This window comes from Ochotona curzoniae, unplaced genomic scaffold (genome assembly GCF_017591425.1).
Source record: "Ochotona curzoniae isolate NIBS_2020 unplaced genomic scaffold, NIBS_Ocur_1.0 contig_2599, whole genome shotgun sequence".
Lineage (NCBI taxonomy): Eukaryota > Metazoa > Chordata > Mammalia > Lagomorpha > Ochotonidae > Ochotona > Ochotona curzoniae.
In genome coordinates this window covers 11,410,072-11,432,375 of record NW_024465520.1, presented here as the reverse complement: position 1 = coordinate 11,432,375, position 22,304 = coordinate 11,410,072, and the positions used below count along the sequence as shown (strand labels likewise).

Below are 22,304 nucleotides of genomic sequence, written 5' to 3'. Positions count from 1 at the left end.
CTATTGTGTTCTTTATTCAGTCCTCTGAACAACCTGTGACAACATTGTGGTCATCTGCATTTTATCCAGCGTCAAAAATTGGCAACACAGAATTCAAACTCCAGGCTGAGAGCTCCACACTGAAAACTCCATGTGTAAAACATTATTATCATCATCACATTTTTTTGTCTCTTCTCATCCTTTTCTTTCCTACCCTTTCACCAAGTGGCCATGATCTCCATGAAAATAACTGCAATATCCTCATAATTAGCTTCTTGATGTACACTTGTACCTCTGTGGTCTATTTACCGAGAAACCTAAGAAGCCTTCCTAAGACACGCCAGACCATGTCATTTCCATGAGTCAAATCCTGCAATAGCTCCATCTCATCCAGAACCTCCCCATGGCCCATGAGGTATTCAATCTGACTTTTGACTTCTGCTCTGCTTGTAACCCTAACACAGTAATGCCAGCAATGGTAACCATAGTGATAACATGGCCAGTCAGTGGCTTCCCATCTATACATATGCATCATCCTTGCCCCAGAGATGAGCTGAGCTATCCTGTAGCCTCCTCTTTTGGAGGGCAGATAGCAGCAGCACAAAAGCCTCAGAGTCCTTAAGTTTCCTTTTGCAGACAGCTCTTCATTACTTCAAATTCAGTAAAATTCACTCTTGTTCTAAAAAGAGACATCAATTAATTATTCTTTTGAGAAACAGGCATCCTGCAAGAATTTTTTTTAACCAAATAAATAATTTGTGTTCTTATGAAGATAGAACAGCAATCATAGCAGAGTGATAAAAAAATTATAAGTTGAAAAAGTTTCTTTATTTTCATAAAAATAACTTCTATTCTACAATAATATCAATATAGTCTCTGCTTGGCTAAACCTGGAGACTAGTATCTGTTTGTCCTCATCTTTGTCCCCATGTTTTGATTGTCTGGTTTCCTATATTGACACGATGCCTGGATTGTGGGTACTGCTCTGTCTCTCCATCTTCCGAAAAATTCCCAGGAAGTAAGAATCTGAGGTACGTGGAAAACAGATCATGCTAACACTTTTTTCAGTGAATTAATTTCATCTCAGAAACTTCTTCCCAAACTGACAGGAAATTTAATTTTCAGGCAATGTCAGTCTTTTTAAAAATATTCATTTATTTTTATTTGAAAGGTTTTACAGATTTACAGAGAGAGGACCAATCTGAATGGACCCAGATGAGGTCTCACTTGGCCCTGCTGAACTTTGGGGTTCATCTCTCAAAGTTGCCATAGACATTGGGAAAAAAAGACTAGAAGGATGAGATATACCATGCCAAGATTCAGTCAGTCCCATCTGTGCAATACGTCCAAATCATCAAAGGAATTTAAAGACTGTTTATCACTTTTGTTATTTGATCATTGCGAGTATAGCTTGCAATCAGATGTTCTCTTTCCAGCACTTGATCTATTCAAGTGTCAGTTTGGTTTTTAGGAGAATTGCTTCATAAATCATCTTGCTGGAGTAGATATTTGGCGCACTGGTTAGGAATCCACTGGGGGAACCCACATCCCAAATCAAAGTACGTGTAGGTTCAACTCCTTGGCTCCACTCCAATCCTAGCTTCCTGCTAATGCACACCCCAGGATGCAGCAAGTGATGGCTCAAGTACTTGAGTCTTTGGTAGCCACAGAGTATCTTCAGCTTGGGCCACCCCCTGCCACTGTGTCCATTTGTGGAGTAAGTCAATAGCTGGAACACCTCTCTCTGTGTGTTTGTCTATCTCATGGTCTTTCAGATAAAAAAAAAAATCAGTAAGAACAAAAATAAGCCACCTTGTTTAATTGCCTTCTCTTCAAATAGATCAATTGTGTCATCATCTCACGCAAACCCCCATTCTTAGCAGAACAACAACCCCAGCATCCCTGTACAAGCCATCCATAGCCTCAGCCCCATCACACACTTATACTTTCTCATTTAAAACATCACAGTGAATGGCCCGCAAATGGTCCTTAAGGACATAAGACTTCTTTAGAGTCTAAACCACAGGACAAATGGTTACAAGCATCCTTAACTCCCATCTCTACTCTGGTTATTTCAGTTTTCATTTCTCTTGGAGCCCATACAACTTGAGAGCCATCTTATGTTCTTTTATGAAACAAGATTGGGCATATGTCAATATAAGAGGAACTGTGGGGCCCGGCGCAATGGCGCAGTGGTTAAGTCCTAGCCTTGCTTGCCTGGGATCCCATATGGGTGCCGGTTCTAATCCTGGCAGCCACACTTCCCATCCAGCTCCCTGCCTATGGCCTGGGAAAGCAGTCGAGGACAGCCTAAAGCTTTGGGACCCTGCACCCGCGTGGGAGACCCAGAAGCTGGCTTTGGATTGGCTCAGCTCCAGCCCTTGTGGCTGCCTGGAGAGTGAATCATCGGACGGAAGATCTTCCTCTCTGTCTCTCCTCTCTGTATATCCACCTTTCCAATAAAATAAAATAAATCTTAAAAAAAGAGGAACTGTGTACAATTATTACTTTGGAGGATGCATGGAGCAGGCTGGCTCTTCAACAGTCAGGGTCAAAAGCAAACAGGATTCCTATTTTTGAAAGAAATAAGAACTATCATGAATACTAAGAGGACAATTCTAGTAAAGAATTCAGGCTGTGATAAAGCCAAGGGAGTTCTATGATAATGCAATCGTACATAAGCTCTTGTGGTATTTGAAAACTGGACCAATTGAGATGGGCCATTGGGGTAGAAGGTAGGCTGCCATTCAGGATGCCCACATTCCAAATCATAGAGTTGATCCTGAGTCCTTGGTAATGCTCTTCCATTACCAAGCCAGCTTCCTACTAATTTGTATGATGGGAGACAGCAGATAATAGCTTAAGTACTCAAATATCCTCCACCCACACGGCAGTTTCAGACTGAGTTCCGATTCTCCTGGCTTTAGCCTGACTTACACTTTTAGGGAGTGAACTCACAAATGGAAGATATCACTTTGTTTCTCTGCTCTTATCTCCCTGTCTCTCTTCCAATTAAAATGAAAATAGATGAAAGTATTGAAAAAGAAAACTGGATCTTTCATACATCCATTCATCCACCCAATTACTCTACTAATTACCTACAGAATACCAGATGACAGTGATGAGACTGGAGATGACCATGACACAAGAGTATTCTGAAACAAAAATCCCAAGAAGGCATATTGCATGGTCAAAGAACCTCATTTCTTCTCATCCTCTTGCCCCATCCTATATTAATATTAATGAAAATTATAATGGTTAATAATTGGTATTTTACATATAGTACCATATACCATCTTCAAACAGACCTGAAACTCTGAAAAGGACCACCAGGCACATCTTACAGGACCTTCTCATAAAGATACAACCAGGCAGACAGATGCTCAAGGACTCTTAGCTACTACACCATGCTCCCACATAAGCCATCTCCCTCTATTACCCTATGTATGTATGTGTTCCTCAAACACAGAGCAATCAAAGCAAGTGATGAGTTATGTGATGAATTCTTGCCCCCCTCCCCACAAACACCCATCAAAACACCTGAAGTTTCATTTATTCCTCTCTTGAAGCAAACTTCTAATAGCTCAAGCTGCCAAGAACAAAAGTAAAAGTAATGGCAGGTTCTGAGGGGCAGTGAATTAAGCTACAACTGGTGATGCCTCCCAACATATTTTCGAGTGTCCGGTTCACATTCTGGCTACTTTGCTTCTTATTCAGCTTTCTGCTAATTTGCCTGGGATGGAGCAAATGGTGACTCAAGTACTTGAATTTTGGCCACCAAAATAAATGGCCCACAGATGGTCCTTATGGACATGAGCCTTCTTTAGAGTTTAAACTCTAATCTAATGCTTGTGAGAGACCCAAATGAACTTCCTGGCCCCTTACTTGAGGCTAGCCCTCCCCTGACTGCTCCAGGCATTTGGAAAGTGAACAAGTAGGTGAAAGATCGATCTTTTTCTGTCTCCCCTTCTCCTTATTCTCAGCCCACTGGTCTGGGCTCAGCCGTGAGATCCTCAGTGTGCAGTCTTTGTACCAGCCCCTTGATCTATGCCTGCCTCTGTCCTGGTTTTCTGGCTAGAAACACTGAGCATCTGAACCATTCCAACAGAGATGTCACCTTTTAATCCTGAGTCACTACTGGCATAAACGTACACTGACCACTGTAATGGAAAGTAGGTTGAAGCTGTCCAACCTTAGAACTAAAGCCAGAAGCCCAATACTTTAGGCTGTGTAATGTGTCATTTGGCTCTGTCTTTTGCCCAGGTTGTTGAAACTAAAACGAGCATAATATTACTTGCCATGCGCTTGCATTCATCTTTTTGTAAAGGTTAGAAATAATAATAATTAAGTTCTTTCAATATTTTAGTTTACATTAGGCAATCGATTTAAAGTAAGATTTTATTGGAAAATTGTGCTAGTTGGACATTCTGATAATTGCCATTTGTCTTTTATGAAATCCAATTTCCAAGGTATTTGCATCTCAAGATGGGGATAGACTAAGTTAAAATCCTTAGCAAAGTAACACAATCTCACATATTATCACATAATCACAATCACATGATCACAACACTTTCTGAATGTTTTATAGAAACAGCTAATCATTGCTAAAGACAAATATTTTAGTCAGTGATATTGTCACATGATAGTATTGCCTGTCTGATGAGAAGTGATGTTGAAGGACACATATTAAACTCATCAATTTGCCTCACTAAAGGTCATGCATGATCTATAATCGAGCAGAATCTATTTGCAAAAATAAACATGTAGGCTTTATGTCCCTTTGTGCTTTCAGCATCACCCAATGCCATCATTCTTGTATGCGCATTAGGCTCAAGGAAAATATGTCTTCTGAGTTAAAATGCATACCATGCTGGCAATAATTCAGGGAAAGTAAGGATAGGTTAGGCTCTTCTCCTCCCTGTCCCCAGTACATTACCACATGGACTTAATAGTGTACACTGTAAACTGCACATACCTGCTTCTGTCTACATAAACAACAATGCTATCAAGTTGAAAGTACACAAGGATAGTATGTAGCAATATCCTCTCTTTCATATTTTGGAATTTCTTTTTCCACCCGTGCATTCCATTGCACCCTTTGCATCCTAGCTCTGTAGTACGGGATCCAGCACAATTCACCATCAGCAAGGTCCCAAGGGCTGATCTCATAGCCTCTTACTCAAGCCTTGCCTTTTTTCTAGTACCAGGAAACTTTCTGATCAGGAGATACAGAATTATTCCTAGAGACCAAGGTTAAGTTCTGGATTTTAAAAAAATAAATTTGGTTCATTTATTTGAGAGGGACAGATTTGATCCACTGGTTAACTCCCCTAAAACCTTCGACTGTGGTTCTAGAATAAAGCCAGCGACCAGTAGCTCTGCCTGTGTCTTCCATACAGGTAGCAGGAAGCCAAACATTTCAAACTAGATCTATTGCTCCCCACAGTGCACATTAGCAAGAAGGCGGATCAGAAACAGAGGTGGAATTTAAATCCAGGCACTCTGACACAAAATGTGGGTGTGCTAAATGACAGCCTCACACACTGCTCCATGTCACTCACTCTTAAGGTTGACTTTCCTGATTTCTGAACTCCCAGTGATTCTTTTGTCTAATTCATTTTGATTTGCAGCCACTAACATTTCTCCCCAAATATGATACAATCTGGTACTTTTTGCTTACATGCCAAGAAATGATTTGGGATTAAGAATCGAGTCTTGGACCCGGTGCGGTGGCGCAAGTGGTTAAGGTCCTCGCCTTGCACGCCCAGGATCCCATGTGGGCGCTGGTTCTAATCCCGGCGGCCCCTCTTCCCATCCAGCTCCCTGCTTGTGGCCTGGGAAAGCAGTCGAGGACGGCCCAGAGCTTTGGGACCCTGCACCCGCACGGGAGACCCTGAAGAGGCTCCTGGCTTCGGATCGGCATAGCATCTACCGTTGCGCTCACTTGGGGAGTGAATCATTGACGGAAGATCTTCCTCTCTGACTCTCCTCTCTGTATATCCGCCTTTCCAATAAAAATAAAATAAATCTTTAAAAAAAAAAGAATCGAGTCTTCAAAGTCCAGTTTTGCAGGCAGTGGTTGAAGAGCTGTGAATCTTTGGAAGCAGGTGGAAAGAACTGGGGGATACCAGCTGCCTCTATTGATCAATGGGGCAGAGTTTTGCAGAAAGAAACTGCATCTGATTTAAAAAATCTGAAAATGTGTGTCAGAATATGCAGAAATTGTATTAATAAGAATAAAAGCTGCTTCATGATTAAAACAAAAGAACTGGAAAATCTGATGCGTTGAAGTGAATAACAGTGATACAAAGACTCAGGAGAAGCATTTCACATCCTGCAAGATACGCCTCCTTTCCTGCTCCACAACATTGCTATGACAGCATTCACGGAGAGCAGCAACAGAAGTCTTTCGGAAGGCCAAAATTCTGCAAGCTGATGGCCTCGGAACTTCGCAGGTACTGCATGTAAGAAAGCAGGAGGCACTCTGAGGACACCCAGGACTAGGAAGGCATTAGATACCCGGAATGCACTGCTTACAGTCATGAATTTTGGACGCAAATACGGTTTTGAAGGCATGAACATTTTAGTTATAGCTTGATCTTTATGTGAGAGAGGTAAAGAGCGATCCTTACTAGGTGCTAGTGAGAGGCTGAAGGAAACTGAGCAGACTTGGGTAGTAACTGCTGTTAGAATTGCCAAGTCCCAGAGAACAACATTACAATGTGATCACAGGGGCAGGCACTGCAGTGCAGTCATGGAGTTTCCTGCATTCCACACTGGATGGTGCTGGAGTCCTGCCTCTGTTTCCTGTTCCAGCTTCCTGTGAATGCATGCTCCAGCAGGCAGCAGATGCTACCTAAGGATCTGGGTCCCTGACACCCAAACGGGAGACAGAGGAAGTTCCTCTCCTTCTTGGTTTCAATCTGGCCCAGTCCTGGGTGTTGTGGGCATTTGAGGGCAAACCAACAGATGGAAGATTCTCTCCTTTTCTTTCTTTATTGTGCTGCTTTTTAAATATAAATAAATAAATAAGATTTTTTTCAAAAGTTGTCATACTGGAATCATACTTGGTAAATGAGAGCTTTTAATTCTGACTCAAAACCTACAGCAGAGCCTTTACCCAGAGAAAATCCCCAGCACCCTGCACTCTCCACATTTCCATTATTTCTTCTGCCTCACTTGTCCAAGATTCTAGAGAAAGTGATAAAGCTAGAATGCAGAGTGCTTGGAGGTTCTTTTAACTATTTCCTTTCTTGCATAACCCATTTGCATATGTATGGCAAGACATGTAACAGCCATATAAAAGTTATATGCAAAAGATATTGGCATCCTCCTTACAAACCTGTGAATATACAATTTCTAGGATAAAAGGGATTTTGTGGGTGTAACTAAGTTAAAGGTTTGGAAATGAGGAGATTGTCTTGAATTAGCCAGTTAGTTCTGATTTTACGTCCGCAATTCTTGTATTAGGTAGGTAGAGGGTCAAAGTGAGGAGGAAAATAAAAATAGCTGTGATGACAAATCTAGACAATGAGCGCAGGCTTTGAAGAAGCAAGGAGATGCCACAGGCTAAGAAGTCTAGGTGACTGAGAAGCTGGAGAAGGCAAGGAAATGGATGCCTACCTTGGGCCTTGGAAGAACACAGCCCCGCAGCCGTTTTAGACTTCTGATCTCAAGAGTTATGAAACAAATCTTCATTATTTCAAGCCACTCATCCTGTAGTCAGGTTGTTATAGCAGCAATAAGAAACTCATGTCTATAGGTTTCTAGCTTTGCATCTTGAAGTTACTTGTGTGTTCCCCTTTAAGTCACCTCCTGCATTGCAAAGGACCAAAAAGCTCCTCTAAAGCTACCGGAAATACCTCTGGTAGAATTCAGATTCCTCAAGCAACTGTTCACCTCTCATCAGGGAATCTAGCCAAGCTTTTAAGGACTGCATCTGAGCTTTCTGATTTCCAGAAGTTTGCTTCTGGGAAAACTCTATTTCATGGAATATAATACCGTAAACTCTGTTCTTGGAAACATAATCAAAGCCATTACTTAGAGAGAAGTTATAAGTTAGATCATAAAATTTGCAACTTTGAGCTTCCATTTAGGTCTCTGTAATAATAATTCATTTATCTATTCTTCATTCAAATTGAACATTGCAGGGTGTTAACTAGCAGTTAAGAAGTGCCTGATTCCTATCGGAGGACCTAGGTTTGAACCCTGGTTTTAGCTCCCGACTCAATTTTCTGGCTAATACAGTCCCTGGAAGGCAGCAGTGATGGCTCTGCAAGGGCTCTGCTACAGTAGATGTGCCTTCTGGTTGAAATGAATTTGCAGAGAACATTGGACTTAGCATTTCCTGCAGTTGAGTTCTAGGGCACTTTCCTGGAGCTGTGAAACACTAATCTAGAAAACTGCCCTTGTTAAGACTAGCCACAGGTGGTTGCCTTTGTGTGCAAACCTTCCAGGTGAATGAGCAAAAATCCACTTGTCTACAAGAATATACCAAAAAAGCAAATTTGTTAGTTTTCCTCTGGTTTCTTAGCTACCAGCTATATCCTAGATGTGGCCTTTTCCTATTTCTTTAACCGAAAAACTTTAGTTGTCACCAATTTAGTCTTTACAGACAATAATCACATGGGAGCTATTTATGACATCAACAGGCATCATTATTCCTAATAAAAAGGTTAGAATATTTTTAAAATGTTTCACAGCATTTTTTTCAAATATTGACTAGAATATTAAAAATATTCTTTTTCATCCCAAAACATTAAACATGCCAAAAAAAAAATGGAAACAAAGATACAAGTGCAGGCATTGTGGTTGTCTCCACTTGGAAAGTTTGCTTTCCTTAATGGAGTGCCTGGTACTTCATTTCTGATCCAGCTTCCTGCTACTGTGCATATTAGGTTGGACAGAGCAGGAAGCTGGCCTGAAGCAGAGTAAGAGTGAGTCCATGGTGGATCAGCCAGGTTTTATTTCCTGAGGAATGGCTGAAATACCCTGCAGGAACCACTCAGATCTTGTTTTAGCCAGCTCCAATGAGTTCCCTGTTCTATGACACAGGCGACTCCTCCCATGCACAAACCAAGGAGCTGTCATCTCCTTTCCCCTTGCCTAAGATGTATGAATGCCCCGTGTGACACAGCCTGGGCTGCTAAGTGCCTCATTCAGCCACCTTGCCATGTGGCAGTGGTCTTGGGCCATTTCCCGCCAGTAAGCAGATTATCAAACGCTCTCTCCTAACTAATAAAAATCCTTCGCCTGAACTAAAAGCCTTTCTCTTTCTCAAGTGCCTCCAAACCTCACGGTGCACCTTGGCAAACAGCAGGCAATGCTGCAGGGACTTGGGTCTGTTACTCTTACTGGGCAATCTTGGTTCTCTGTACTGAAAACCCTAAACTTCTACTTCAAATTATATCCAGCACTGGATAACTTAAGTAGGTAATTGTAAGGATGCTTAAACAAGAGTCATAATCACAATTGGAAATCAGAAAATGAAATTGAGAAAGAAAGGGCTGGAGCCATTGCGGAAATTAGGAAGCTGAGTTTTGGTAATGACCTTCAAGTACCGGAAGCCATAACAAAGCAGGAAATTACAGCTAGCTCATTTTCATCTCAGTGGAAGATAGGCAAGAAGCTTATGGCTTTAAATAAGCTTAATGGGCTGCCAGAAAGGATTTTGTAATGATGAAATTTTTGGATTCTTGCATAGTTCAGTGGTAGAATCATTTGACCAGCTGGGGAGAAGAGGAAAGACAAAAGGAGACAGTGAAATTGGAATATCTGGCGTGTCTTCATGTGCCTTCCCTGGCCTTAATGGTTTCTTGCTTCTTCAAGTCCCTTCTCCACTTGCTCTCCGACTTGACTGTTCGGCTCCAGAGAATAGACAGGAGCTCTGAAATGTCTCACCTTGTTGCTTTCTCTGAGGGCCTCAGTGCCTAATGAATGATTCTGATGCTTAGAGAGAAGAGCCGAGTTTCGTCATGACTGTCATAAAAGGAGATTACACAGAGCTTCTTAAGAGGCCTTTACCAGTAATTGCTGCATGGTGTAAATTGGAAAAACAGGGCAGATTTCTCATGAGGACTGGACCAGATGGTCTGTGCCAGTGCTCTCAGAGTCCTCTCTAGCTGCTAATTTCAAGGGGGGAAAAAATCACTGCTGGGCTTCTGTTTTGGTTTCCAATCTGGGTGAAAACCAACCTGCAATCAGGATTTGCAACTGTGTTTTGATTCTGACTTTCAGGAGCGAGCTTTCAAAGGAATGTCTAAAAGCATGGAGGAGGCTGAAGCACGCTCAGCACTGAATGCCTAAATGACCACTTTTCTGGCAATTTCTAGGAATTGACATGTAGCACTGTCCAATCAGTCTGGGCCCATGGCTTTGGCAGCTCCTTTCTGAAGCGGCAGGGCTTTCATTCCTGTGACTCGAGCACACTATTGCCTGGACCATAATTTACATCTAGATGGCGAAGGACAGAGTTTCCAGGAACACTCTGGGGTCCCTGTGGGCCTGCAGGAGGTAGAGAAACCTGGTCTGGGACATTCAGCACACAGCAAGATTTTGCTTCTTCTTCAGATAAAGTCTTGAGCTACAAACTGTGCATATGTAGAGAAGAGAATTGCTCTTTCTGAAAGTGCTTCCTTCCCTGCGTTGAAAAAATGGGCATAACTGAGAAGCTGCAATGCAGAAACTAAAGGGACACAAGGAATCATGGCATGTCATGAGAAGGAGTTTGGCCCTGGCCCTCCCTCCAGCTCCCCAGGTAACTCTGATCAACGAACTGACTATTCTGCATAAAATAATGTAACGGTACTAAATGACTCCTAAATTTCCTTCAGTAGCAAACATTGCTATTTCACACATGTCTAGTGATCACGTAGTATTATTAACTGTCAATATTGAAAAGGACTTTTAAGTGACTTTCACCTTAAATTCTTCAGCCTCAATCACTCTATTTCCTCATTCTGAAAAGAGTAAAAAACTGGTGTGATGCCAAAAACATTGGTTAAGCATGTAGCATGATTAATTCACAACCTTGAGGCTGTTTCTATTCTAATAACTCTATATATGGGCTTCGACATTCTTAAAAAGAAAGCATGAATCAATGTAATTTCCATTCTTCTCACATGGCGGCTTTCTATCTGAAGGAGGGATTTGAAGAATACTCAAAGATATCAGCTATTTTATATTTTGGTCAAATTTGTTGGACTCAAATCTCAGACTGTTTATAAACTGACACTCTGAGGATTAACTAGCAGTTTGATGAAATGAACTTGAAAAATCAAACTGGAATTCAGAAATCCGATTTTCCTTTTGAAGGCAATGGAGTATTTTTATTTGTTCTCAGAAAATTTCTCCAACTAGCATAGATTGAAATATTGGCAGATTAAAAAAAAAACTCTCTAAAATAAATTCATTTTAAAGAGGGTCAGTGAGTATGTTTGGGATTAAGCTCTCCGTGTTTAATAAACAAACCGAAGATTAAAGAAAAATAAAACTATTTCTATAAACTCCGGATTGCAAGTTCATATCCACATGTGCACATGCATGTGTGCTCGTACACACACACACACACACACACACACACACACACACACACACACACACACTTCTAGAACCATGGACCTGGAACACTTGTCTAGTAACTGCCAGGTGGTTCCCTTCCCTCCCACCTTTTTCTCACCATCCCATGGATGCCAGACTTTGCTGCCTTACAGAGGTGGAATGAACTCTGTGTGCTTGAATCAGTAACAACTTTTTAGGAAGACTTCTCCACCTCCCTGTTCTCACCATTTCGAGTCAGAGAGAAAAGTCCACACCCATGGGTGTCAGTGCAAATGACAAGGGGACACCTCCTCCACTCCATCCCCCAAACCCTGGCATTTTAAATAACTGAACTGCTCTCTTTCTCTGGACTGAAATCAAATGTTTCTATCTGGAACTCAGCCACAGAGCTGGCTCTTCCCCTCTTCCTCCTTTCGTCCCACATATTTCCTCCCACTTTTCCCCATACAGAGTCTCGCAGGCAGGCATGCACATGCGCGTGCGACACACACATTTGGTGCCTTTTACGTAATCAGCGACAAGACTGATCTTTCACTTGAATTGCTTTGATTCAAACTCTGCCCACCATACGTGGGAGGTGAAGGATGGTGCATGCTATGAGCGCTCTAATCAAGAGGCTGTGGAAGGAATCTCATGAGAGGAGCATCTGGTATCTGGTCTGAGCCTTTTCCACACAGTTTCAGTTCTCTATTGGAAAACAGAGAACGTTATAGAAGTCCACAAAAAGTCTCCTATTACAAACTTACAACTCGTAGGTTTTTAAGGGGGAATGCCTACCAGAGTAATCGTTTCCTAGCACAGTTTTATAAGCTGACACCCTGATGGAATACCCTAATGGTTCCTCACTGCTGATGTTCACCACGTGTCCAAACAGCTTACTGCCACCTCCACAGTGTGGATCCACTCCAGGAATGGTGACAGCATTCTCTCTAACCACTGCACTGAACAACTCTCTGAATGATTAAAAAAGAAAAGCCAATTGCAAAGGTTACACATGTTATGCTTCTGTCTACATAATATTTTGGAAAGAATAAGATTATAGACTGATCTTGAGTGGTGGTCAGGAGTTGGAGGAGAGGGGGTCCATGTGACTCTAAAGGGGATAGTAAGAAGGAGCCTTGTGATAATGGGCGATTCAGAATCTTCACTATGGCAGCGATTATGCAAATCTACATGCAGGATAAAACTGAATAGACATAAAAACAAGATGTCAGTTAAGACGCCTGTGACCTCCATAGAAGTACCTCGGTTCCATACAAGCTGTGGTTCCTTCTTCCAGCTGCCTAACAACACAGACTCTGGGAGGCAGTGGTTCAAGCAATTTAGTTCCTGCCGCCCATGTGGGAGGCATTGTTTCAGCTTCAGACCTCAGGTATTTGGAGAGTTAACCTGTAGAGCGGATTTATTCCTTTCTCTATGTCTCAATGCCTCTTGAACAAATAAATAAAACCACACAAAGTAAATGCATCTATTAATGGCAAAACTTGAATAAACTCTAGATTGCCCCATGTCGACTTGCTGGTTTTGACATCCCACCATGGTTATGTAAGTTGTTATCAGAGGAAAATAAATTTTAAGGGCATGCTGAAATTCCCTATGCCCCTTTTTTTTCAAGCAAATTCTACAACTGTGTAATATTTCAAAGAAAATATGCATATCAAAAAGTGGTTAATCTTAAAAATTAGATTGGAGGGAATGGAATTTTAGCTCATATGATATTTCTTTTTGTAAACAATTTTCTTAAACTTTTCAAAGCATGCTTTATGAAACTATATAGTACAAGATGGTATTGATATATGTACATAGGTGACATGCACACACACACACACACACACATATATGCTTGAAACAAAATTTTTTCCAATGAAATTTGGTCCATCAATGTTCAAACCGATCTAGAATTAAACTGACAATTTCAGAATGAGAGAAGAGAATTTGCTAGTTAAGGTGGCTAAAGCGCAGATTCTGAATGATAAAAGCATTGAGACCATGTCAAGCACCAGTGCTTGATCATTCCACACAGTTGTCCATGTGTGAGCACTTGGCACAGTGCTGAAGATGCTGTCTGGAATGTCCACCCAGGTTGGACTGCCCGGGTTCAAGTCCCACCTCAACCACTTCCAATTCCAGTTCCTGATGAGGAGCACCCTGGGAGCCAGAGGTTCAAATACTCGGTTCCACACCATAGTTATGAAAGACTCAAATTGGGTTCCAAGTTCTTGGCCTTACTTAATCTTGGATGTTACTGGCATTTTGGGGTATGAGCTAGCAAACAGAAAATCTCTGCATCTCTGTCCTTTGAATAAGTAAATATAATAAAATAAAAAGTTTAAGATAAAGCAATGTTGGACCTGGAAGAACTGCTGGGGACAAGCAAAGTGGGTTGTTGGTATGGCTATAGTTTCTCATGTCCAAGACGGAGTCATCAATCCTAAAACTTAAAGAAAGCTGGGAACTTTAAAATGGTTAAACTAAGTTGACATAGGCATGAGAATCCCCATGTAAAAATGCAGCCTTCCTGAAAATATCCCCACAATAGGAAATTCTGCTGTTGCCTGACTTATGTGCCTTGGCTTACTCAGCTCAGGCTGGATTCTGGGACAGAGCAGGTGCTTTCATTAATGCCTTTTGACTAAATGATTGACTCTTCGTTGTCTGGTAAAGAAAGTGGTTCAGGGATTCATTCTAGCAGCTCTCCCTTTCACAATTGTTTTTGGAAATGAGAATATTGTTCTGACCACAATGAGGAGACAATAACCTTCCAGTATAATTCCCTCAGAAGACATTGTCTAGATTATTTACTTGAACCAACCACCTTCCCAGTTCTGTAGCAAATTATTTTATTCTCTGTTGTTTGTTATTGATAACAAGTAGTCCTTGTATACATGGAACACTTTGGTGACACCAATGTGAAACTATAAGTAATTCAGGTAACAGTATACCAAAAAGCTTGTAATTGGTCTCGCTCCCCTCTTCTGACCCCAAGAAAGCTAGACTTGTATTTGACATAACAACACAATCACATATATAAAGGTCACCCTGAGTAGACTGTAAAGACAAGGGTTGGGTCACAATGACACACACGCATATGCACACAAACCATCTGTCATGGATGGAACCATTCAGAGTAGGAAAGGAGCTGGGCATCTTATTCGGGTGCACTGAAGACCCCACACGGCTAACGTTTTGTTGGGGAACAGCAATCCTTAGCTGCCAGTGATGAAGTATACACAGGAGAACCTTGCTTGCTTATGGAGTTTTTGGCAAACTCAGTTGAGCTGTAAGTGTTATGGGGGAAAACCTGAAAGGAAATCCTCCAGTTTCTGAACAGCCTTGGAACAACACACTCTTCCAACAGTCATCCATAAGCAACGTACCGCAAGCAAAGAGGCACGTTCCATGAATGCTTCTGCTTTCCAAAGGGCAGGTTCACAGGGCTGCCGACAGGCTGGTGACCACAAGCCCAGGGGCTTCTGGGACCTGCTTTCACTCTGCAGTGTCCTGCCCCTGGGGCTCTGCCGGGGAGGGCAGCAGCTCGGCCAGGTTGCAGCAGCCGAGTGCAGAGAGCCTTGTGGTGTTCACAGGGCAAGCTGGGTGTGTGCCATAGCAGCAGTGCTGGAGGAGGTCAATGAACTGGAGACTGCAGTCTCATTCACGGCACCATCATTGTGGAGCCTCCCTCCCCATCACCAGCAGAGGAGACACTTCAATGAGCCAGTTGGAGTTGGCTTGCATTTGTACTGCAGTTGGGACTGCAAACATACCAAAGCTATGTTTACTTTGTTTTTTTCCCCACTTAAGTGCTTTTTTTTTTCCCATGGATCCAAAAAAACACTTTACAACAACCTTGCTTGGCTTGATATTTGTACAGTAAGAAACCTTACCTGTTACTCCTCAGAGAAACTTTTCTCAAGGGCAACTTTTATAGAAATAGATTTCATGTTTTTCACAACTGTGCATGAGAAGCATGGTCTTTTTGCATGCATTACTGTGAATATCATGAGTCCACCCTATCCTAGAACATCAGCTCACCAAGACAGGAGACAGTTAAACGCAAATGGTTACCAAGATTACATCTCCAAACTGGAGTAATGAAAGCTCTTAGAAGCTGGCACAGTAGCATCTCTCCACATTCCCAAACATTTCCACCAACTAGAAGTAGCAGCTTTCAAGAACTCCAGCCAGGAAAGCTTGCTACAAAGCAGCTATGATGAGGCTACAGGAGTTGCATAATTGAAAAATGAAATTTTCTAATTATCAAATTTATGTCATTCCTTATTAAAGAGAACATCTGCTATTCCCAAGAAGAGTTATAACTATGAGAAGCAATGAACAGCAAGAGGGAACTTGCAAATGTCTGGTGAAGCTGGAGGGATCACAACAATTGGCTTTCCCTCCACGTTTCCCAAGATCTACATTGTATCTCAAGCCGTGACTTAGCTTTCAACACAGTACTGCTCAATGTAATTTGCCATTACAGGGATTTCTTGCTGCAATAAAACTTCCTTGAAAGCTTTGCACAGCATTTGCTCTCTCGGTCTTTGAAAAGAGTGCAGGACAAGGGACGGGAAACTAATTTTGATGGTATAATCGCAGAAGCGAATCTGCCATGAAATAGAACACACTTGCTATTGAAAACTACCCCAGTCTAAATACCGTTTTCTGACTATTGTGTATTTGTTTATCCTATCCTATTGTTTCTGGAATCGACACAGATCCTAAGAGGCTAGTAATACCTTGGAATTCACAAAATGGGCTGAGAGAGAGAGAGAGAGAGAGAGAGAGAGAGAGAGAGAGAGAGAGAATACACGTGCAAACACGAGCTTTTCCACCGTTCATGGAAATTATCTTAGAAACACCCGAGAACTCTAAACTGAGCAACCCGCCGAGCACTCATCAAAAGCGACCGCCTGTCCGCCCTGTCCGCACCGCACCTGTACAAACACGGACACCCCGGGGAGAGGGAAGCAAACATCCATACCTATATTTCATGCCAGTCTGCTTGGCCGTGGACTCTTTGAGAGAAATGTGATGCTGAGGGGTGAACGTGCCCAGGCTGCGCGCGATGATAGCCACGGTGCGGAACTTGGCCCGCGCTGCGTTCACCACATTGGGGGCGGCGGAGCCCTGCTTGTTCAGAAGTCGGTCCTCACCATTCCGACTCTTCAGATTGTGCTCTGTGCAGGCTATGGAGACTTGCATTGCTTCCCTGGGCAGCGTACGGAGCCTCTGAGAACCCCAGAACAGTGATAATCGCGAAAGCTTCAGCAATCGGGGGCTTCTGCTCCACCTGCAGCCCCTCCTGATTCCCGCTTCTCAGGGCTGCCGTGGGACAAGCCCTGGCAGCTGACTTCCGAGCCGGTCAAGGAGTCAGGGGGCGGTTGCGGTGCAGGATAGAGTCCCGAGCTCCCAGAGAAGTCAAACAGGCGATCGCGAAGTTGTCCAAGCAGCTGGATCGCGGATCCGACTGGGAGCTCTTGCAGGGCAGGAGGCTCTGCCAAAGCCCACAGCCAAATGCAAGCAGTCGGAGGCTGCTGCAGAAGCCTAGCGCTGAGCCTTCATGATGAGCGCACGCGGGCGGCCCTGCCCGGAGCAGTCCGCTGGGCCTGACTGCGGGCGCGCTGCTGGGCTCCGGCTCGTGGCAACGCAGGCAACCGCAAGGCGCGCCGCCCGCACCCTCTGCACCGCAGGCAGCGCCCCAAGCAGCCGCCAACTGCAAGCCCAGCCCCGGCGACCCGCGCCCTGGTCCACGCGAGCTGCCGCTCCCTCCCTCCCCAGCGCCGGGAGGACGTGGGAGCGCCTCAGGACCCCTCCCCACTCATTCTCGGGGCGGAAGCGCGCCTTGCCGAGCACGAGGGCCCTTTAAGGAGCACCTTGCTCTGTGTCCACGTCCAGGAGCGTTGCTGTCACAGAAGCAGGAGGTCTGCTCCTGGAAGAAGGGCTCTGCTGAGACTCGCGCTGTGCCCTGCCGCAGCACAACAGTTGGAAGTGTCGGAAGGCCGAGTGGGGGTGCTTCTGCTGCGGGATTAACACGTGAATCTGCTGTGACTGGCTTGCTGAGACACCGCGTGCAAGCTCTGCCACGCGCCTTGCGGGCTTCCTTTGCCCTCTGCTAGTTAGTGCTTCAGCATCTAAGTTTGGCACTTCCTGAGCAGCCACAGTGCACACTTTTTGGATCAAGTCTGCTAACTTCCTGTAAAATCTTTGGTTATGTAGTAGAGGTTGGCATGGGGGGAAGACATAGCAAGTCAGTACCATCCAGGAAGTGAACAACAGGTCCCAAATCACCGCCCAGGATGGGCCTGGCCCTGTGACAGAACTGTACCCCTCGCTAGCCAAGCAAACACCTGTGGCCAGGCCCTGAGGACAAGCTCTACCTCTGAGCTAAGGAGGACCAGAAGACAGCCCTGTGGGCTCTGAACCCACAGGAAGCAGGAGCATCGTCTGGCGCAATGACAGGCGCAGAGTAACCACTCAATACATGTGGCTTAACCAAGCCAAGCACCAGTAGGCTGACAGCCTAACTTCCCCTCCAATGTGCAAGGGCATAAAACCCTTTCATGGAGTTAGTAACAATAACAGCAGGATTTCTGCGAAATCGGCTTCCTAACAGTAGGAGACAGCATCTAAATCAGCAGTTCTCTGCACACCATCTCTACCACGCAGCACAGGTCAGTATGGAGAGGGCGTGAAGCACTGTGGTCCTGGGAACGGCAGAACACTCAGTCCTAAAGGGGCTAACGATCCTGGTCTGGAGGGCGCATTTGGTAGTGTTGGAGTGAGTCGTGCACATGCTCAGTAATCAGAGTCAGGCGGGGAAGGAGCAGGGGGTCCTGGAGAAGGTTCTGCATTCTCACCCATTTCCCAGGCTTCTGCTGTGTCCCTGGATGGGGCTCCACTGTGTTGAGGAACGCAAGGTGGCTGAGGCAGCCCTTGGAGTAGGGCAGGGCTTAGTCTGGGGTAGGGAAAAGCCTTTGAATATGATCAGCAGGCAAGGAGGGGAGACAGTTATCCCAGGCCTTGGCAAGTTAGGGGCCATCACGCACTGACTCTGACCATGGGGCAACATGAGGAGAAAGTTGCTGTCATCGCTTCTTTGGAGGCAAGTGAAGTTGGAAGGATGATGTTTCCAATTCCCACAAAATGAATTCTATTCCAGACATAAGGCTTACCATTTGATGGCCTACAGATAAGACCGAAATCACATGGAGGACTCCTATCCTTCGGTGGCCACATCCTCCCCACTCTTTAAAACACAGAAGGGGTGATTAATGTTCAGTTATTAGGAAGTAGCTTCAGAAGGAGTAAGTGCAAGTGAACCCAGAGCGTCTTCTTCCCACCCACGGCTCATGGCAGAGGACCTGAGCCCATCGAAACCGCCCGGAATAGACAGCGGTGGGCAGAGAGGAAGCAGATCGCTAGAACCTTTGTTAGCTTCACACGAAGCCAGCTCATCAGAGATGATCAATGTGTATCGGGAAAGGAGTCAAATGAGAAGAGGAAGCAGTGGGAGGAATCAGAGGGAACAGCTCAAAGAGCGGACAAATAAAGCAGGCTGGGAGGCGAGACAGAGTGAAGTGACAACCATCTGGCCAGAGGGGTCAGCAGCCTGGTGCCTTCAGTTTGGGCACTGGGAGAGGAGGAGGTGATGAGGGGGTGCCAAGGGCTGTGGGGATAGCAGTACCAAACGCACAGGGAGGATGGAGCGCCCAGAAGGAAAGGGCAGTCTGCACGTTGTTAGCCAAAGGGGCTTCAATTTTGCCAAGAATGAGCAGAGCAAAGTCTGAAAGCAAAGCCAGAACCAGAGCAGGGAGCTGGGCATCAGCATAAAGCATGACAGCCGGTGTAGCCGCGTCACCTCTCTATTCCCCTCAGAGGTCCTATGCCTGGCAAGCCCCTGCTCTAGAAATGATCGTGAGAGAGGAAAATAAGAAACAACGAAAGCAGGAGGGAAGAAGGGCAGGAGGGGCATGGATGGGAAGTTGCCAGATTCTTGGGTAAACTTGATTCCCTTAAAAAATCAGGATCAAAGACCCTGTGCATCCTAGTTGGAGCATAGCTGCTCACTTCAAAGGAGTGAGTAATTGGCCCACATTCGTGTCTGCACCTCTTGTACATGGCTGAGTGTCCACCCCTCTAGCCCATAGCTCCAAGAGCATCAAAGAGCTCAGGCCAGAAGATGCTCAGTGCATGTCTCTCTCTTGCTGCCCACAGCAGCATGCCTTCTTAGATCTGATGCCATGCAGGCATTCTGACAGGCAGCCAGTGGCTTGGTGCCTTTCTCTAGCCGTCTTCACCCCTCCTAGCATTATGGGAGCCCTGGAACCAGTTAACAGTTGGTGGAGAGAATGCTAATTCTTAATAAGTGCATACAAACAAACCACATGCTAATTAAGCTGGAGGAATTAGAGATGCAACATGCATTGTGTTGTTGCATTAGGATTTGGAAGTGTTCTCAGTGCCATCATTTCAGGTTTAAAGAATATCCACTTTAATATATGTATATTAGTGACAATATTAATGCAGATGTTGAGGGGTGGGACTGTGTTCCCCAAAATTTCATGTGTTGAACTCCTCCCTTACCCTGGAACTTAAAAAATGTGACAAAATTGGGAGATATGGTCATTAAACAGGTAACTGAAATACAATGAGATCATAAGGCTGAACCTCACTCAATATGGCCAGCGATGAAACTGTGAAATATATTTTGATAATAGGATGCTGGACTCTCTGCCACTGTCCATACTTACTTACACTTAAATACTCAAATGATGGACTTATGACTACTTATGAAGAACTATACCATTGTAGTAATATAGGGGAAATCAGTGGAGGAGACGGGATTTGGGGAGAGGAAGGGATATCCCAGAGCCTACGGAAATGTATCAACAAATAATAAAATAAACAATTTTTTTAAAATTAAAGGGTTAGTGTTGTGACTGAGAGGGTTATGTTGCTTCAGGCACTCCATGTTAGACTGTCAGTTTGAACCCCAGCTACTCTACTTCTCTTCACCTGGGAATTTAGCAGAAGCTGACCTGAGCCTGACTCTTGCCATCCACATGAGAGACCCAGATGGAGTCCTAGACTTCCAACTTCCAGCTGGCTGTTACAGCCATTTACAGAGTGAGCCAGCAGACAAAACGATCTCCTTTGGTTTTTTTTACTATTTTTTCCCTCTTATTCAGTCATTAAACCTTTCAAAGAAATTTAAAATAAATTTTTAAAAAGAAGAGGATTTTGGGAAATAAGCAAGTGGAGTCACAATAAACAGATGGTTATCAAGAAGCCCAGGAGAGAGGCCTCAGAGAAAGTCAACTCTGCCAACACCTTGATCTTGGACTTGAGCTTCCAAAATTGGGAGGAAAGAATTCTCTGTGGTTTAAGATTCCTGGTAGAAGGTGCTTTGTAATGGCAGTCCTAAGAAACTAAAGCAAATATAGATATAATTTATTTGTATTTAAATTTGAATGTTATTGGCCACAAAAAAGCTATTGGAGCTCACTAAAGAAGCTGCCTCTAAAAATTATTATTAGATCATCAAAAGACTGTTGTTATGCTCTGTACATCTTAAACCAATGTTACAAATGCGCTCCAATGAGAAGCTCCCAACACACCTTGTTTATTCTTTACCAGAGAGTAGCGGTGTGGAAACATTCTTAGTTCTTTCCCTTGTTATCTTTTTGTTGGGCCTATTTGCAGAACTCTTTAAGCCTTGCCTCATTCGGGGAAGCCAGGAATCAGCACCTCTGAGGTTTCATGAAGGCAGTCAGCAGAGCCTGTGCCAGCAGATTACAGCTGGCATTGCCAACTCAGCACTGTCACTTCTCATGAGACCTCAGGGCCATCTCTACAGTTCTTTCTGGCTCATCTCTCATGGCTAAAATGTAAGGTGGACACCCAGTTGTCTCTAGGATCCTCTTCTGTTCTGAGAGTGACACAAGGTGTGGAGGTTACAGCAATTCGATTTTGCTTGGGCCTCAGCTGCTCCCTATTCATTACCCCATAATTGGATTTCTTAGCATTAATGTCAGTCACATGGGGTGGCAGTGACAAGGCTGACACAATGCTTCACATCCCCATTTCTTTTCCACCCCATGCTCATCTTTGAGCCCATAGTTAACTCAAGCAACAGCAAGGGTAGAGTCTGTTAGGGTTGGTTGTGACTCATCCTCTGCCCCGTCTCCCTTGTGCCAGTGAGTCAGATGCCCAGTGTCTGTGCACCTCAGGGTCCTACCTCTCCAGGGGCGGCATCGCCCTTATCAACTCCATGCTGCCGATGAGGAAACATGGATTGCAGTGTTCCCCAGTGCGTATCAGTGGCAGCTACCTCCAGAGACATGGTTCTTAATTTCTCACTGCAAAAACTTTCTTTAAATGGCAGTATTTTATAAACATCACCTAGATCAGGTCATTCAGGTGGTATGGCTGTAAACGACATCACTTAGAAGAAATCTTGTTCCTGCTGTGAAATATATTCAGTTTAAAATCTAGCATTGGTGGGGGGAATCCCCAGTGCCTATAAAACTGTATCACATAATACAATGTTAATAACAACAAAAAAATAAAATCTAGCATTTCCACAATTAAATTTTCTTGCTTGGTACCTTTAGAGCATATCATCAACCTTTTCAAATGCTTCACTATGTGTTATTACTATTGCTCAAATTCCCCCCTTCCCCAAATTATTTGGTAAAGTTCTGATTAATTCAATTTCTTTCCAGTGAAGTTAGATCCAAATGGTTTTATGTGGGGTCCACTTAGAA

The 22,304-nt window shown here is 44.0% G+C and overlaps 1 protein-coding gene across 5 annotated transcripts in view; it reads right to left on the bottom strand.

Annotated features, from left to right (window-relative positions):
- The window catches only part of KCNAB1 (potassium voltage-gated channel subfamily A member regulatory beta subunit 1), a 370,144-nt gene that overhangs the window by 213,621 nt on the left and 134,219 nt on the right, over window positions 1-22,304 (bottom strand). For 2 of the 5 annotated variants that reach the window (XM_040974845.1, XM_040974847.1), the window contains exon 1: window positions 16,520-17,150. The exons of the other annotated variants lie outside the window; for them this stretch is intronic. In XM_040974845.1, coding sequence (XP_040830779.1) covers window positions 16,520-16,740 — 221 coding nt within the window. In that variant the 5' untranslated portion in view covers window positions 16,741-17,150. Of the gene's footprint in view, window positions 1-16,519; window positions 17,151-22,304 lie in introns of those variants that run through there. 5 annotated transcript variants of the gene reach the window in all.